The sequence below is a fragment of the Trichechus manatus genome, unplaced genomic scaffold (assembly GCF_000243295.1).
Source record: "Trichechus manatus latirostris isolate Lorelei unplaced genomic scaffold, TriManLat1.0 scaffold00056, whole genome shotgun sequence".
In the NCBI taxonomy this organism is placed as follows: Eukaryota; Metazoa; Chordata; class Mammalia; order Sirenia; family Trichechidae; genus Trichechus; species Trichechus manatus.
Window position 1 is genome coordinate 11,007,177 of NW_004443992.1, and position 17,008 is coordinate 11,024,184.

At 39.4% G+C, this 17,008-nt stretch overlaps 1 protein-coding gene across 3 annotated transcripts in view; it reads left to right on the forward strand.

Annotated features, from left to right (window-relative positions):
* The window catches only part of CD28 (CD28 molecule), a 77,976-nt gene that overhangs the window by 26,602 nt on the left and 34,366 nt on the right, over positions 1 to 17,008 (forward strand). The window contains exons 3-4 of one of the 3 annotated variants that reach the window (XM_023733013.1): positions 168 to 292; positions 6,463 to 15,849. In XM_023733013.1, the coding sequence (XP_023588781.1) occupies positions 168 to 292; positions 6,463 to 6,495 (158 nt within the window). In that variant the 3' untranslated portion in view covers positions 6,496 to 15,849. Of the gene's footprint in view, positions 1 to 167; positions 293 to 6,462; positions 15,850 to 17,008 lie in introns of those variants that run through there. The other 2 variants (XM_004378300.2, XM_023733012.1) reach the window with 2 other exon arrangements.

Consider the following 17,008-nt stretch of genomic DNA (forward strand, 5'->3'; position numbering starts at 1 on the left):
TTCAACAAAGTCAGGTGAATCATGAAAAAGGAAGTCTGCATACTCTAAGCTAGTGGTATTTTGCATATTTTTTATTTCTCTCACATTCTTCTATGATGTTCAGAAGAAGGAAATTGTACTCAAGTGCCATTCCTGTATCATTTAACCAACTGTCTTCTATTTTTCAGAGACACATATTTGTCCAGCTCCCCCGTCTACTGAATCTTCTAAGCCCTTCTGGGCACTGGTGGTGGTTAATGGAGCCCTGGCTTTCTATAGCTTGGTAATAACAGTGGCCCTTTGTATTTGCTGGGTAAGACAAGCAGCACTGCTTTTATGTAACTTTTCTAATACACACGCAATCTGAATATATTTCAGAATTTTTCCTACGTGATTTATTTTCTGTTTAAATGTGAATATTGTTATTTTCTTTTTCCTGACTAGGCCTGAGTAGATTCTCTCTTTAGCCTGTCAAACTTATTTGAGATAAAAATCTAATGTGAGGTCTATTTTCCAAAAGGCACTGATTAGTGCAAGGCAGGATAAGAAGCTAAATGGACAATTTAGGGTGGCAGGAGTGGGAGAATCATTTTTCTGTATGATTATAACACATAATACAGTATATCTATATATATCTCTGTATCTACACATATCTATGTCTGTCTGTCTATCTATCTACATATAAATCTAGACAATTTGGGAATCTAAGCAACTAAAGTCAATGAACAACTTTAGTTCAGGGTCCAAAATCATGAGAAACTTGGCTACTGAAATTCAAATCTACCAAAGAAAATAGGTCTGTTTATCTGAGTCATATTTTTTTCTCCTCTGAAGCAGTTGAATTGTGTGAGGCCAAGTATGGTGCCGTCATTATGAAACTATTATGACAGTTGGACTTTTCTGAGCTCTTACCACCAAATTGGAGTTTACAACTTTTTCAAATGCTCATGCATTAAACTTGCTGTACTTTTCTTCAGCTTTCTCAGTGTTGAATTTTTGGGCTAGGTTTGAATAATCTCAATTGACATATCTATTGTTAAAGGAACTCCTTAGCAAGGATACTCTCTTACTCAGAAACTTCCTGTTCTTATGTACACTGTGCAGTAGAGAACACCTCATACTGTGCCTCTGTTTATTCTAGAATTTTCTTTTTCTAGAAGTTAGATGTATGTATGAGTCATTTTTTCAACTAGATTGTATACTCCTCAAGAATAAAGGTCTGTTTTTCTTGATATTCTCCAGCCATCTGGTATTAAGTACACTTACTTAATGAATGCTTATTGAATTGATGAAATTAATGACCCCCACAGAAGCCAAACTAAGGGCTCAAAATACTAACGATCATGAAAATGCATAGGACCAGGGAATGTTTTGTTCTGTTATATGTAAGGCTGCCATGAGTCAGAGGCAACTCAATGGCAACTAACAACATATATGGGTCAATGATTTCTGGAAGCCATGCCATGTGAAGCCATTCTATTTACTATAGCCTGAGTGCCGAGGAGCAGCCCAGGATTCACAATCATGCTCTTCTATCATCCAGCCTTGGATCCTTTTTAACTGTTGTTCATCTATTGCCAAAGTTTGCCTCTTAGTTGTTCCCCAAGTGCTCCTCCCCGTTCTGAAAACCCTAGGGGTAGATGGACATTTGTCAGGCTGCCTGTGGCCTAATCTATACCATCTGCAAGGTAGGGAACAGAGTGGCTGCTTGTTGCTGGAAATTCTTTATAATAGATAGCATCTTGGGAATTTGCCTGGCTTGTCTTCTGCAAGTTGTCCAACTCTGATGGGGACTTCGGTGTAGTAAAATGTCGCTTAAGCTCTGCCTCTCATGTTAGTTGAGTCCCTTCATCTTTTTGGATCTTGGTTCTTCATTCAAGGTACCTGCCAACTTTGAACCTCTGTGATGTTTGTCAATGATCTGAGAATTTAGAATCCTTAGTTCTTGGTGTTTCCTAATCACTGGCCATTGTCTTTTAGGCCTGCTATATGACTTTTCAGTGTTCTTGTTAGGAATCTTAACTTTCTAACTTAAAGACCAGGTGCAGTGGGTAACCTCCCAGGAAATTTTGCTCACCTAGATCAAAGTGAGTTACTAGATTCACGGGAAGTAGTTTTGCAAACTCCTTTAAATTTCAGTGGCCAGAAAGGTACTGCTGATCATTTAAAAATTGTTGTAAATATGTATTAGAATATCAGTTACTATAATGAGGCACAAATTTGCTAAATGACTTGCATCACCCAAAGGAAGGAATGCAGTTTTTCACTTTCAATGAGTTTAGACAGTTCACTTTCAACTCAGAAACATCATAGACATGAGAAGAATTGGGTGGGCTTTTTTTTGGCAGCACTGCTAATTCCTGGTGAGGATCATCTTGCTCTAGCTTGAGAAAACTTACCAATTCCCTGTGAATTGGAAAGTCCCATTACCTGGCATGTCTTGTCATCTGTCGCCTCTTGTAGTCTACTAGGCTACCCGATAAGAGCTACTCTTTATTTGCATCTCAAATCTAAGTCTTTGTACTCTTTAACTAAAAGAGTGTGAAATCAAAACATATCTATATTTCATAGAATAACATGGCCTTTTTATCACAGGCTTCTCTTTTCCTTGCTGAGCTAGGCAGCCATGCCATTAGGGTTCCCTAGATAAACTTTGGATACTTTTGCCTGGGTACTTTTCTGGTATCCTATTTTTGGCAGGTCTGCAGGGTGCCTTGGTGTAAGTTGTGTTTTCTGGAACTTCCTGAGGGCCTGTCATGTGCTGTTGTAGATAGTTCTAGGCTGAGTAGGCTTCTGGGAGCAGCTGCAGATTCTATCTCAGTCCTTGACCTGCTGCTGACATTTGAGTAAATAAACAGCATCCCTCTGCCAGATCTGTCACAGATCAGCATCTGCTACTTTCACTCAATGTTCCATTTATCAACTAAGCTAGAAAACCCATCTCTTTCCTGTTGTAAAGGAGAGTTTTTAAAAACATGGTCTTCCCCACTGTAGATCACAATGTGGGGAGTGTGAATAGTGACTTACAAGTAGCATCTGTCTTTAAATCCAGTAGGTTCTTGAAGACTGTGTCTTTAAGTGAATTTCCTGTGTATGCCCTGTGTCCTGCTGCTGTTCCCATGGTACAAGTGGGTACCAGATGGGGTGGGGAGGGAAAGGAGGAGTGGCCCTGAAACCACACATCTTTAGCAGACATTGAATTGTGAAGGGGTGAATAGATGACCTAGTCACACCAACACGTCACATGAGTACTCCCTGCACACATATATGCATATGCTAGATGCACATGGACACTATGGATTTGGTTCCCAGCCATGCATGTGTCATAGCCATCTCACTGCCTATGTTTAGAGTTATGGTGAGTTCACCATCTGATAACAGCAAGGGGGCTGATTGCAGCAGATCTTTCATAATCTCTTGGAGCTACGTGGAAAACCTCATGTTCATTATTGGAATCTCTTTACCAGTTATAGTTTGTGTGTGTGTGTGTGTGTGTCTGTAGGCAAAGACTATCTCAGGATTGGAGTGAGTACTCGAAATGCCTCCCAGGATATCTTCAGCATCCTTGCGTATGTTATTTGGGAGCAGACATTTCCTTGCCTTTATCCCTGCCCTGCTCTAATCTTTTGCCCAAGAGAAAAGATGTAGAACCAAGGTATTTGAAGAACAACTTCACTTGCCCACTTAGTTTCCACGACTACCTCTATGTGAATGAATCCCCTAATTATGTGTCCAATGCTATCCTCTCTTCTTATTTCCAGGTGGATAACTCATCCACCATTTCAAATCTCAAATGACCAAAGCTGTATTTATCATCTTGTCTTTCAATTCTATTTCTCCTACTGTCTTGCCTTATGTCTGTGGATGGAACACCATTCTTCCAGTTACCCAGGCACAAATCATCAGTCATCTTTGGGTATTAGAGTTGAATAAGAAGGAGGAGTCAAGCAGCCCAACAATATTCATTCTAATTTGGTAATATATTTTGTATACATTGCTTCCTTTTCCTTCAGTTCTTTTTCATGATGGGTCTCCATAGACCAGGATTTCTCAATCTTGGCACTATTGATATTTTGGGCTGGATAATTCTTTGTTTTGGGAGGCTGCTCTGTACATTGTAGGATGTTCAGCAACATTCCTGGCCGCTATCCAATAGATACCAGTAACATCCCTCCCAGGTGTGACAACCAAAAATGTCTTTAAACATTGTCATATGTCTTCTGGTGGGGGTAGGGGAGTAGACACACAAAATCACTCCTGCTTGAGAATCATTGTTGTAGACCCATTTTCCCCCACCTGTTGTCTCTTCCCTTCAGTGTTTCTGGTACATAACTGCCAGATTAATTTTCTGAAAGCGATCATCTTATGTCATCCTTATTGCCACCAGTGTGTTTGGGGTAACTCAAGTAAATTATTACCAATAGGAAAGTGTAAATGCTTTTGAATGACTTAAAAAAGAAAAAAACACAAATTAGTCTGGATCTAAGATTATTCCTATAATAATGGTGCTGTTAGTCACTTGAATTTAATAATAGTAATATCAATATGAATAATAACACTTCTCCTTCCTTGGTATTCAAGAGGCCAGATCACCTTAGAATTCTAGTATCTTGGTGCTTCTTCCCTTGAAATTTTTTCTAAATCTCTCTGCACTTTTCAAGCCCCTCTCCAACCCACACTAATTATATTCTCGTAAGTTGGCCTCAACTCCTAATTTATTGAGGTCATCAAGGTTATCTGCTATGATTTCCTTCTCTGAATAAGTCTTCTCAAGTTAGACATTTTCTGTCTCCAACTTAGTCAGTGCTGTCTCCTTCAACTAGAATACTGATTTTGCTTTTTCTGCCTATTGCAATCCTACCTATTCCTCAAAGCCTAGTCCAAAGCATCCTGGTTGTAGCATGGAAATGGCAGTAAGAGACAAGAGTAAAAGCAGGGGTCCAGTTGAGAGGCTACTGAAGTAGCTCCAGTGAGAGATGATGGTAGTTTAGAAATAGGATGGTTGTGGTAGAGACGGAGAGAGGTAGACGGATTTCAGGGACATTTAGGTAAAATCAACAGGATTTGGTAAAAGAAGATAAAGGAGCTGGAGGTGTCAAGGATGAAGCTTAGGTTCTGGCTTGAACAACTGTGTGGATGGTAGTGTCATTTACTGAGATGGAAAACACTGGAAGAGAGCCAGATTTGAGGGGAAGATCTTGAGTTTAATTTTGGACATTTTGAAGTCTCTTTGAGGTCTAGTCCAGAGATACAAATTCAGGTAAATACTAGAGGGTAATTGAAGCCGTGGATGTGGATGAGATTGTCTAGAGTGAGTAGAGTAGAAGGCCGAGGACCCAGCTATGGAAAACTCTAACATTGAATAGCTACTTAGAGAAGGATGAGTTCAAAAGCAGTCAGAGAAGAAGTGGTCAGAGAGGTAGGATGAAAACCAGGATGGTGCCATGTCACAGATGGCAAAACGGAAGAGTATTTCAAAAAGGAGACCATAATCACTAGTATAGAAATCTGCTCAGTGCTTAGGAAGATGAGGACTGTAAACATGCCAGCTGGATTTAGTAACATAAAAGTCATTGTTTTTCAAACCTTTCTTTAACATTTGCTCATGCCCTTTGACAAAGAAGCTTTGAGGGGCTTAGGTAGGAGTGCCTGAAATAAAGATCAATGTTGAAGTCATTCACTTATTTATTCAGATATTCATGTCACTCATGTACAGCATATCTTTATGTGCCAGGCCTATGTGCCAGGAAATAGGCTTTTTTTTTTTTTTTTAAATAAAGGAGAATTCTGAATCCATAAATCAAGATGACTTTCTATTTTTAGAATTTTATGGCTCTTTTGCTAAAAGTATAAATTTTAACACCACATTGGTCCAGAAAGGATGCGTCTAACCTCCAGTCAAAACTATACTGAGACTCATGGTGAGTTTAACTCTTGTTCAGTATTGCCTGTACTTTCCTCACCAATGGTAGAAATTCATACTGAGGAAGCTGAGCTTGAGGAATAGGGATGAGTGACACTACACCAACTCCTCACTTATTGACATGGTAAGGTTCCAAAGACCAGGTTGTTCTGAGAAAATCAACATTATGCAAACATGGAGGATGAACACATCAGATCTCAAAATGGAGGATGACTACATCATTACATAACTGCTAAATTACATCATTGCATAACTGCCAAATCACTTGAGAATCAGGGCCCAGCCAAGTTGACACACAACCTTAACCATCACAGCCAGCATTAATCTCACGTTCATTACTGCCAAACATATGTAGTTAATGTGCAAAATAGATAGTAGATTCTTTTACTATTGTCGTAAAAGTGAAATGTCAGATAATGAGATAGTCAATAAGTTAGGAGTAGGTGTATTGTCTTTAGGGCAATACATACACATAAGGGAATAGTAATACAGCTAGTTGTGCAGAACTGTAAATCCTGGTTAATCTGGACTCCACTGCTATGAATTTATGTTTATTCCAGACTCTGGATGAACTGAGGGTCTTCTCTGATTAATTATGGAAAAACAACTTGTTAAGAAAATGGCTAATCTAAGAAGATTGCAAGGAGGATGCTTGACCTATTCAAAGGAGCAAAGGTTTTCAAGTGTATTTACATATCAACAATGGATATATTAATTAGATTTATCAACAATGATTATATATTTCTGGAATTTGGATCAAATGACTGCATTGAGAATAATATGAGTGCATTTCTCTAAATATTTCCTTCGATTCAGCTTTTTAAAGTTAATTTAGAAGAGTCGGAATTAATTCAGTTGGATTAGTCATTGTCCAAGTTCAAGGTGCTCAAGGAATGATGGTGTTCAGTTTCATTTGATAGCTGATGTTCTGAATAGTTGCTCCCAAAGTAGGCTTTTAATTTTAATTTTTGTGTGTCTTAGGACACCTCCCAATACTTCTCCATCTATGTCCCCAACCCCTTCCACATTGACACTTCTCTTTTTGACAGATGAAGAATAAGAGGAGCAGGATCCTTCAGAGTGACTACATGAACATGACCCCTCGAAGGCCTGGACCCACCCGCAAACACTACCAACCTTATGCCCCTGCGCGTGACTTTGCAGCCTACCGCTCCTGACACAGACACCTATCCAGATGTGAGCCGGCTGCTGCCTCTTCATCTGTTCAACACCACTGATCTGGATAGGAAAGGACTGCCTCTGTCTTCAGCCGGCGATCTCGGGCCCCTGTTAGGCCACCGATGCCAATTTTCTTGGGTGACCGACTAGACTAAATATCAAGATGATTTTGATACTCTGAAATGAAGTTGAAGAAAATTACTGTGGCAGGTACCTTGCAGTGCCATGATCCAAATTCAAACTTAGCAAGTATTTATTGACTTGATTGAGATATTAAGGTAGAAAACAACAAGTGAGTGGATTCTGTTGCCTTGAAATCTGCTTCCAAGCTGCTGGTCGAGCCCTGTTCCATTCTCACTCACCTGCTCATCGCAATCAAGTGAAGTGTGATGACCAAAAACTTCCTAGAGAAGAAAGGCTAGAAAATCATCCCATTCCCAGTTGCTTTTGAGTTGATTTTGACTCATGGTGATCTCTTGAGTGTCAGAGTAGAGCTTTGCTCCATAGGGTTTTCAATGGCTGATTTTTCATAGTTCACCAGGTCTTTCTTCCAAGGTGCCTCTGGGTGGACTTGAACTGCCAACATTTCAGTTAGCAGCAAAGTGAACCTGTTAACCATTTGTATTACCCAGGGACTCCTAGAAAATCATCCCTGTTGGTTAAATGGGTGTGCAGAGTGGGGGTAGGTTAGAGTGGGGAAGGTAGGGAGACGGTGAGACTTAAAATGTTTTTAAACCATCAAAACACGGTCTCTCATTCATGAAATGAGCCACTTAGTTCCTATTTAATGTTGTTTTCCTTTTAGTTTAGAAAGATGTAGACTTTGTCTTTGATGAATTCTGACCACATTTAGTCATTTTGACCAATGGAATCCCCTCATATCTAGAACAAACAGATATGCTTTCCTCACTGCCTGTGATGGAAATTCTGTTTAATTGTCACAATATTGTTTAAAAAGAATAAAGTAGTCCTCCACACAAAGGAAGAGTGTGTGTCAGGAAATAAGGTCACTTTTTATCAAAATTATTTGAATAAAATAAAGGATTATTTACTTAGTAGCTCATTTCAGTCAAATCCTTTAGGGGGTTTTCTTTTCCATATATTTCAGGTTTGAACAGCTGGTGTCTTTAATGTATGAGTGGAAATCTGAAGTAGAATGCTGAAAAAGCATCCACAGGGGCAGGGATGATACTGTGAAAAAGAGATGTTAGCATTCATTAGGGTATAGGGGAGGAGCCCCAAGAAGCTTCTTTTGAAGGAGGCAGAACAGAAGGGAACGACAAGATTCTTGCCATGTGCTGAGGGGGTGGCTGCCAGCAGGTAGAAGTTGTCTGGAAGGCAGCAGACAGAAGAAGCCTGCCCCGGTGAGAACGCCGTTAGAGGAACTTTACGTAGTTTAGGGTTCAGAGGTTCAGACTCTGTGGGCTCAGCTGCCTGTTTACCCTGGAGGTCCATTGACATGGAAAAGTACTTTGGGTTTGTGTCACCTCTAATAGGAGAGTATCAAAGCTCTCAAGAGACCCTCCAAGGCCTAGTCCTGGAATGGCCATGGATAATTTTCTACCTCTGGTTTTGGGTCGACTGGAGCATGCCAGGGGACCTGTAAGAATGGACTCTCCTAGGTCATTTACAATTTGTTCAGTGCTTTGATTTATTCAGATATTGGAGGAGCCTACGGTTTTAGACTCAGGTAGAGCCTGTTCAAGTCCCTGGTCTGCCTTTTACTAGCTGAATGGCCTCAGGCAATTCACTGCCTCTTGAGATTGTTTCTTTAGCTACAAAAAATAGATAATGATCAGAAATGTCTGTTCCTATACTATGAGCTTCACGAGAACATGGCTCAAGCCTGTCTTTTTCTCTGTTTGTCTCTGGCACTTAGCACCGTGTCTGGCTATTATAATGTTATAGCTGTTATCATTAATGCCATACAGATAAATTATGCACAAAGGTGGGCAATGACCTAAGAAGAGAAGGAATATTAATACAAATTTAAACCCACTACCCAGAGATCAGGTGCTATAGAATATAAGAACCTCTAAAATTCTATAATGTTTCTGTTTCTTGGAATATTTTAACGTGTAATGAAATGTAAAGTATTTTCCCCCAGTTTTATGTATAAAAATTCTTTACTTTTTTAATTTAAAGAAGGAAACTTCTTTAATTTTTTTTTTTTAACGTGAGGAGAAGGGGATGGTAAGAATCTTACAATTCCAGACAGAAAATATTGTATTCTAGTTGATTTTTAAATGGGTTCCCGTTTCATTAACTTAATTAATCCATAAAAGGTCAAACTCAACAATACTTGGATGGTGAAGGACTGTTGAATTTATACTGGCACACATGTCACATTGCCAACCTCTTAGCACACAGAGTTCTTCAATCCAAGTTATGAAATTGTATTTGAAAATGACAGAGCTGGAGAATTTTAGAAAGGACAGCAACAAAAAATAAAAATAAAAAATAAAATGGAAAGATATGATCTTTGATAATAAATGGTTTTATTTTGTGACTGGAAATGGAGATTAACTAAAGATGAATCACACTTGAGATTTTTCTTACTCACTCTGAACAGAACCAAAGTAGAAATGTTACATAAGGAAGTCCATTTTCACTATTAGTATGAACCAAGAAATGGTTTAAAAATGGTGGCTAGAGCAATGTCTTTACAGTTTCAGATACGGTACTTATGAAAGAAAACAGTATCATTTTCTACTGCTATGGTAAGAGTCTTATAATTAATGATAGCCCTGTAATTTTTTATTATGAGCTTCCATATTTTGGGCTGAATATGCCAATTTAAAGAGACCAAGTGTATGTTATGTTCTGTGTATTCAGTGATAAAATTACTGAACTGTGGTTGGTGTGTTTTAAAATTTGTGCCTTAATATTGTTTTTCAGAGCAAGAATGCTTTATTTTGGCAATGAATCTAGAGGTAACTAGCCATTTGAAAGAAGTATAAGCTAAATCCTTTTCTCCAGTTTTGAGTAGGATTGGGAATGCTCTTTCCTCTAGTTTTATCAGTTCCTTCATCAGTTTTTCTCTTTGTTGTCTCTCACACATGTTATACAGTCTAGAAAAAACACAGACCTTGGAGTCAGAAGTCACAGATTAAAAAAATCTAGACTTTCAAATATTAGCTTCACTTCAAGCAAGGCACACTTCTAGTGACAATTTGTTTGCTTGGCTACGGTCACAATTTCTCATCAGACCAATGGTTTACCCCTCTGAGATGTTGGACTGGACTTACCCATGCATTCTGTATGATGTGAACACTCTATGAGACAGAGCAAACTTCAGCCTTGACGCTATCAGCCCCTCGGGTTAACTAACTGAGCCACCAGTTATCATGGCTATTAGAATGGGTGTGTTGATGGGCAAGTGGATGTCTGATCCCTCATCCCAGCCTTTTGCACTGCTGGATGGGAACCATGGCAGGCCAAGGGATTGATCCCAGAGAGTAAAATTTAACTAGACATTGGAAGTTGGAGACGGTGCTAATGATGGACCTAGAACTAGGGTCATCACTTCTACAGATCTGTTACCGGCCCAGGCCAAAGACAGTGGCATGGACTCTCTAAGGAACTCGGGCAGGATGAGTCTTTGGCATCTGCAAGGACATTCAAGGCTCAGGATCTCTCTCTCTCTCTCTCTCTCTCTCTCTCGTAAGTATATGCCTGCTTTTCTGACTGACATATTCCTCCTCAAACAGGACAGGTATGTTCCCGCCTCAGATCCTTTACATGTACTATTTCCTCTGCCTGGGATGTGCTCCTCAGGTATCTGCATGGCTTGCTTCCTTACCTCCTCAGGTCCCTGCTCAAACGATGCCTTGTACTCTAGTTAAGGAGCCCTGGTGGTGCAGTGGTTAAGTGCTCAGCTCCTAACCAAAATGTCAGCAGTTCAGATCCACCAGCCACTCCCTCAAAACCCCACTGGACAGTTCTACTCTGTCCTATAGGGTTGCTATGAGTCTGAATCGACTTGATGGCAATGGGTTTGGTTTTGTTGTTTTTTTTGACTCTAGTTAAAGCCCTTCCCATTCCACACTCCTTATCTGCTTTCTTTGCTTGTTTTTCTCCATAGAGTTTTCACTATCTATTACCTAGATGTTTTCCTTATTTGTTTATTGGTTGTCTCTCCAACTGGAATGTAAGCTCCATGAGGGAAGGGACTTTTTCTGTTTTGTTTATTGCTATAGCCCCAGTGATATTTATTGACTGAAAGAATAAATTTTATATGGCTTTATCAATGAATGGCCAGGCTAAATGTTCTAATCACACTCTGAGAAGAAGAGGGCCTGTTTTGTTTCTCACTTTGCTATTAAGGAGCTCAAACATTAATTTCATTTGAAAAACAAGAGGTAAAACATTACATGCAGCCGAACCTGGTGAAAGAAAACCTGGTGGATATATATTCACTTCCATTTTAGAAATTTATGTGCAATGAGGAAAATCAAAACTATTACAAAGAATATCTTTAAAAGTCACGCTAAATAAGCCACAGGCAGGAGTAAATTGATTTCCCATTAAAGACCCCCAAATTCCCTCTGAATGGAGTATTGACTGCATTTCAAACACGTCTTTAGCCTAAGGCTTCTGAAAAATGTTGCTTTTGTAGTTATAGCCCTTTCCTGTTACTGAACTGCTGCTCTTTTTAATGTGGTGATTTTAGCCCAACAAAGTCTCTAAGTGCTTTGGCTCTGATTCAGAAAGAGCTCGAAGATGAGAATACTGAAGACAGACATCATAACTGGGCACTCTAATAGCTTGCAGTTCTTTAAAGTAAGAATAACTACAGCAACAAACTAACTAACAAAGGTTGTGGCATTTGGAGCAACTTGAAAATTCAAATCAGACATAGTAACCATTGCATGTGTGTGCACACCCACACAAACAAACACACTCTCATTTTGTAGGTAGGAGAAGGCCCTTGACCAACAGACCCAAGAGAGGCCTGGTGACTCACAAAGCAGCCCGTTTCCTTTACTACAGCTCGTACTGTGAGGGTGGCTTGAAGTCAAATAGGTGTGCAACGAGTTCATCTCCACACTGACTCCTCTTTGTTGAAATAGAGTTCATTAAATTTAACAAAGTAACTAAAACTTGAAAAATATGGCCTTACATGTCTTCTCCTACCTCATGGGTCCAATAAAACAAGTCAAATCAAGTGGAAAGGGATAAGATTAGTAAAAATCAGCTGCTAAATGAATCTGCTCAATAAACTACTCCTTTCCTGGGCTAATAAAAGTAGTGTAGCCTAGTTCTGTGAAAAGGCTCTAGGGCCATGAAACTAAAATGCAGTATGAAATAAAATGCAAACTTCAGGGCTTCGCTTGACAGAAGTCTCACCATGTTCTAACTACCTAACAACGCGAATGGTGTAATTGCCCCAGCCCTGTCTTCACGTCTTTTCTCCAGTCTGGTAAAAATACATTATGATTCATTTTAAAATAGTACCTTTCTCCCCTCTCATCTTATTTGGAACAGAGATAATGGGTAGGTGAGAAAACTCAAGGAAACTTCTGGATCCATAATGGCAGCTGGACTGTCACACTAAGCAGCAGCAGGACTGTCTGGGAACTATTTCAGAATCCTGTTTGGAAACTTAGCTTCTCCAAGTATCTACCTGTGCCTTTTAAACCAAGGCACTGCCTAAATCTTGATTTTTCAGCAGTGAGGCTCAGAGTAGTTTTGCCCTTCAAGAAAGCATCTGAGTGGTTGGATCGCTCCACTTTCTCTGATTTGGTTTCCCAGAAGAAAGGCATAGTTTCCCTTCCAAGATTCACAGGCTCCTAGCACCTAGAAACCCAGACCTCTGTCCAGAGCAAAACCTGGCACACTTTCTCAGTTGGGCTTTTGTTCATTTCATCATGTGGACACTGAGGCCCACACTTGAAAAACATCTGGGATGAAATATGGGTGACCCAAGAATATGTCAACTCTTCCAAGTTGATCTCACTTTTGGTGCAACCCTAAGGGCTAGATACGTGCTTTTGAAGACCATTTCCCTATCCTTGTCTCCTGTTTGAACTCTATGAAAGGGCTGGGGATGCCAGGAATTTGAGGGGACATAAAGTTGCAGAAAGGTGAAATTATCTCTGGCTAGAGGTGGATTGGCTTCGACTTAGTTCATTGGGCAGAGCTATCTCAATGACAGATTTAAATGCTTCTCTGGCTCCAAAGCAAAAAATGTGAGAACTGGGTGGAAATGTCAGTTGAGACAGAGGAGCAGCAAACAGCTTTGTTTCCCTACAGTTGTGGTTTTACATGGTGATGATGACACACAAAGATGAAAATGTGCAGCATGAACTCCAGTTCTTATCTGAGCGAGCATCTCTGCCAAGGCTGAAGGATATGTGTAGGTGTCACCTGCAAGCAAAGAGAGACAAAGAGAGAGAGAGAAAGAAAAAGAGGCCCTGTTTTCGGAAAGAAAAGCCCGTTAACCAGAGATCAACAGCGACAAGTGGTGCTGTTTATTTCAGTAGCTTTATATTCGATTTCCTTCCCCTTGATAATCCCCAAGTCTGAATTTAGTTTCTGGAATATGTAAGCGTCTGGTGACTAAGGAGGAGGTGGAAAAGGTGGGCTTGAATGTTCTCTGGCAGCTACCATAGTTATTTAAATCATTTCTTCAGTCTCCTTGGCACATGCTTAGCATTTGGGTATGTCAGCTTCCAAAGTGTAGATTTTTGCTAACTTTTGGGGACGGTGACTCAAGGGTAGACAGACTTGAGGTTGTTGTTCAGACCTGTCTTCACTCCAAACCCTGTATAACTCTTGCTTCACTTATTTGGTGTTTCTTCCTCCTGCCTTCCTCTTCATTCATTCAGTGACTATTTAATGAGCTCATACCCAGCTTAGGAAGTGGGCTAGGTACTGGGGATGTGGCAGTGAGCAACACAGACATTATCTCCATACTTACCAAGTGTAGAGTGTTTACTTTTGTATACTCTTTCACTTTTTTTTTTTTTCCTGCTCATACCCTGCTTCTCACGGTGATCACTTAGTCTTGATTGGAGTACTTAGACCTTAATTTGGCGATTTGATAGCCTTTACCTTGTTGAGTTGCCTGGAATTTATTTTTTTTGGTATGTTCTTATTTAACATCTCTGGTACTCTTAATGTCGTAAGCCAGAGTTCAACAAGTTTTTTTCTGTAAAGGGCCAGATAGTAAGTATTTTAGACTTTGCGCTCCACGTGGTCTCTGTTGTGGTACTCAGCTCTGCTGTGGTAGTGCGAAAGCAGCCAGAGACAATACATCAACAAATGAACATCTCTGCATTCCAATAAAACTTTATTTGCAGACACATTTGAATTTCAGATAATTTTCACACGTCATGCAATATTATTATTCTTTGTTTTCTTTTCTGACCATTTAAAAACTATAAAAGTAATTTTTAGTTCATGGGCTGTACAAAAATAAATGATGGGGGAGGGGGCTGGGTTTGGCCTGCAAGCTGTTTGCTGACCCCTGTCTTAGACTTAAGCCACAATTTTAGGAGGGCAAACGTTTCTTTGATTTCCAGCCGCAGTGTACATTTTTAGGGCTGGAAGGAATCAGTTTGGATGTGCATTAAGGTTTCCTGGGAGTGGTAAGTGTTTGAAAGAAGGACATGGATCATTAAAGAAGAAGGAAGAAGAAACTTCATATTAGGGAAAACCATATGGGTAGCAGAAATGGAATGTTATAAGTAAAGGAGATCAGAAGCTGTTTTGTGACAATAGAGTTCCTTGTATAATATTGTTAAAAGTCTGAAGACTTTAGAAATTATGGTTACTTGTTTCTCAAGTCCTTCTTGGCCTTCCTCTTCTTCTCTAGGCATCAAAATCCTTGTAATCTCCAAGGAAACAAAGTAAACATCTAGTCACAGTAGGCAGGGGCCAGAAAATGGCCTGTGTGCTTTGTCACGAACAGGAGTACTTTCCTTGCTAATTCTTCCAAACATAGCATGCCCAATATCCAATTTGGGGTGGGTGGAGCAGAGATCAGAACCAGCTGTCTCAGAATTGTCCTCTACTTTTGATTCATTTCACTTTTTCGATTTGTACTTGGCTGCCATTTCATGGGTGACCAAGAGTGATCCCTGCCTCCCAATTTTACTCAGATCAGGGCGGCACTGACCAGATCCTTACCATTTCTTACCATCATTCCCTACTCCCATCAGTAGTGCTGGTTACTACCAAGTTACAAATAAGACCCTGGAAGAAGGCCAGCGTATGGGGGCACCCTAAGACACACACCCATTCACACCATTTGGGCAATTTAAAAATGGGGTCAAATGTAGCATCTAGCCTGGTCAGTCCAGCCAAGATCAGAAAATTTCCTCTAAAAAGTCAGATGATTAAGGTTATTGTGCCAACAGCCCAGGATGTGAGTAATGAAAAAAGCTTGGGCAGAATGGATTTATTCTGACTTTCTACGTGGCAATCAAATTCTGGGTCTGAGATGTTTCTTCTCCAGCCTGCAGGGCCGCTGTGCACAGTTGTGCATTGTTAGGCATTGTATCTCCTGCACAAAGGCCCCTAGTCAAGGAGGTAGATGGGGCTGAAATACACTCAGGCTCACCTTGGCAAGTTATGCACCTGCAAAGCTATGGCCACCTGGAGAGAGTGACTTTCTCTAATGTCCCCACACTCTGGCCCTGCCAGAATGCTTGCTTTTCTGCCACTTGATTACTGATATTCCTAGCAAGTTATATACCCATTATCAAAACAGAAACTGTCTAGAATGAACAGTAAGTAACACAAAATGCAACCAAAAAAAAAAATGAAATGGTTCTTCACCATAAAATTGCTTTTCTGGGTCTCTCTTAGAGAGTCTTTCCTTCCTCTCATCTGCTCACTTTAATTCTGTTTGTTAGTTTTTCCTGATACACATCTGGTGGGTTATGCTTTAGGAGTAATAGGAGAATAAACTTCTTAGTTCTGGCCTCAGAGTAAAAACAAATTAAGTTTTTGTGACCTGGAGAATACTAGGTTTGGGCTTAGATCTTGGGATGTCCCTGGAACCTTTCAGTTAATGAAGAGTCTACTCTTATTTCCTAGTTATCAGTAAATGAGAGGGCTAGACTAAATAACCTCAAGTCTAGTTTCTATAACATTTTTATATTTCTTATCCCTTATTGTATATATATATATTTCCCTTATTTTATATATTATGTGTAACATATAAAAATATATAAAATATAAAAATATATTATACTCCTTTAGAATTTTCTTTCCAAAATAAATGCCATTGTTTTGCATTTTCCCCAATTATCACATTTCTAAGCTTTACAGATATAAAAATTTTACATTTGAGACTTGTCAATCAGTATTATTTGAATAAATCTATAATTTCCTACAACTCTTAAACTCACTAACTTAACGAATTTGCTTCCATCACTTTCTCTTAAGGAAAAAATGAATTTTATTTTAAGTTTAGGTTAGAAATCCTGAAAGTTTTCTGGGACTGTGGAAATTTTTTGTGGATATTATGTAATTCTTACTATACAAAATTCATACTATTATGTAATTCTTAAAATTTAATATTTTTCAGAAAATAAACTTTTGATAGCATAAACTTATGCATATTGAATCCTCCATAGTGAACTATATCTTGAATATGATTCGTGCTCAGAACATCTTAACAATAAATAAATGGATGGATGGATGAATGAATAGTGTATTAGTTTTCTGTGGCTGCTGTAACAAATTATCACAAATCAGATGGCTTAAAACAACAGAAATTTATTCTCTAAAAGTTCTGGAGGCAGTAAGTCTGAAATTAGCATCACTAGGTTGAAATCAAGGAGTTGGCATGATGGCCACACTTCCTCTGGAAGTTCTAGGGGAGAATCTGTTCTGTTGTTCCTCCCTCATTAACATAAACTCACTGTCCCCTAAGATTCCTATCCAATCTTTCAAGTTACTGTTGTCACTTTGATC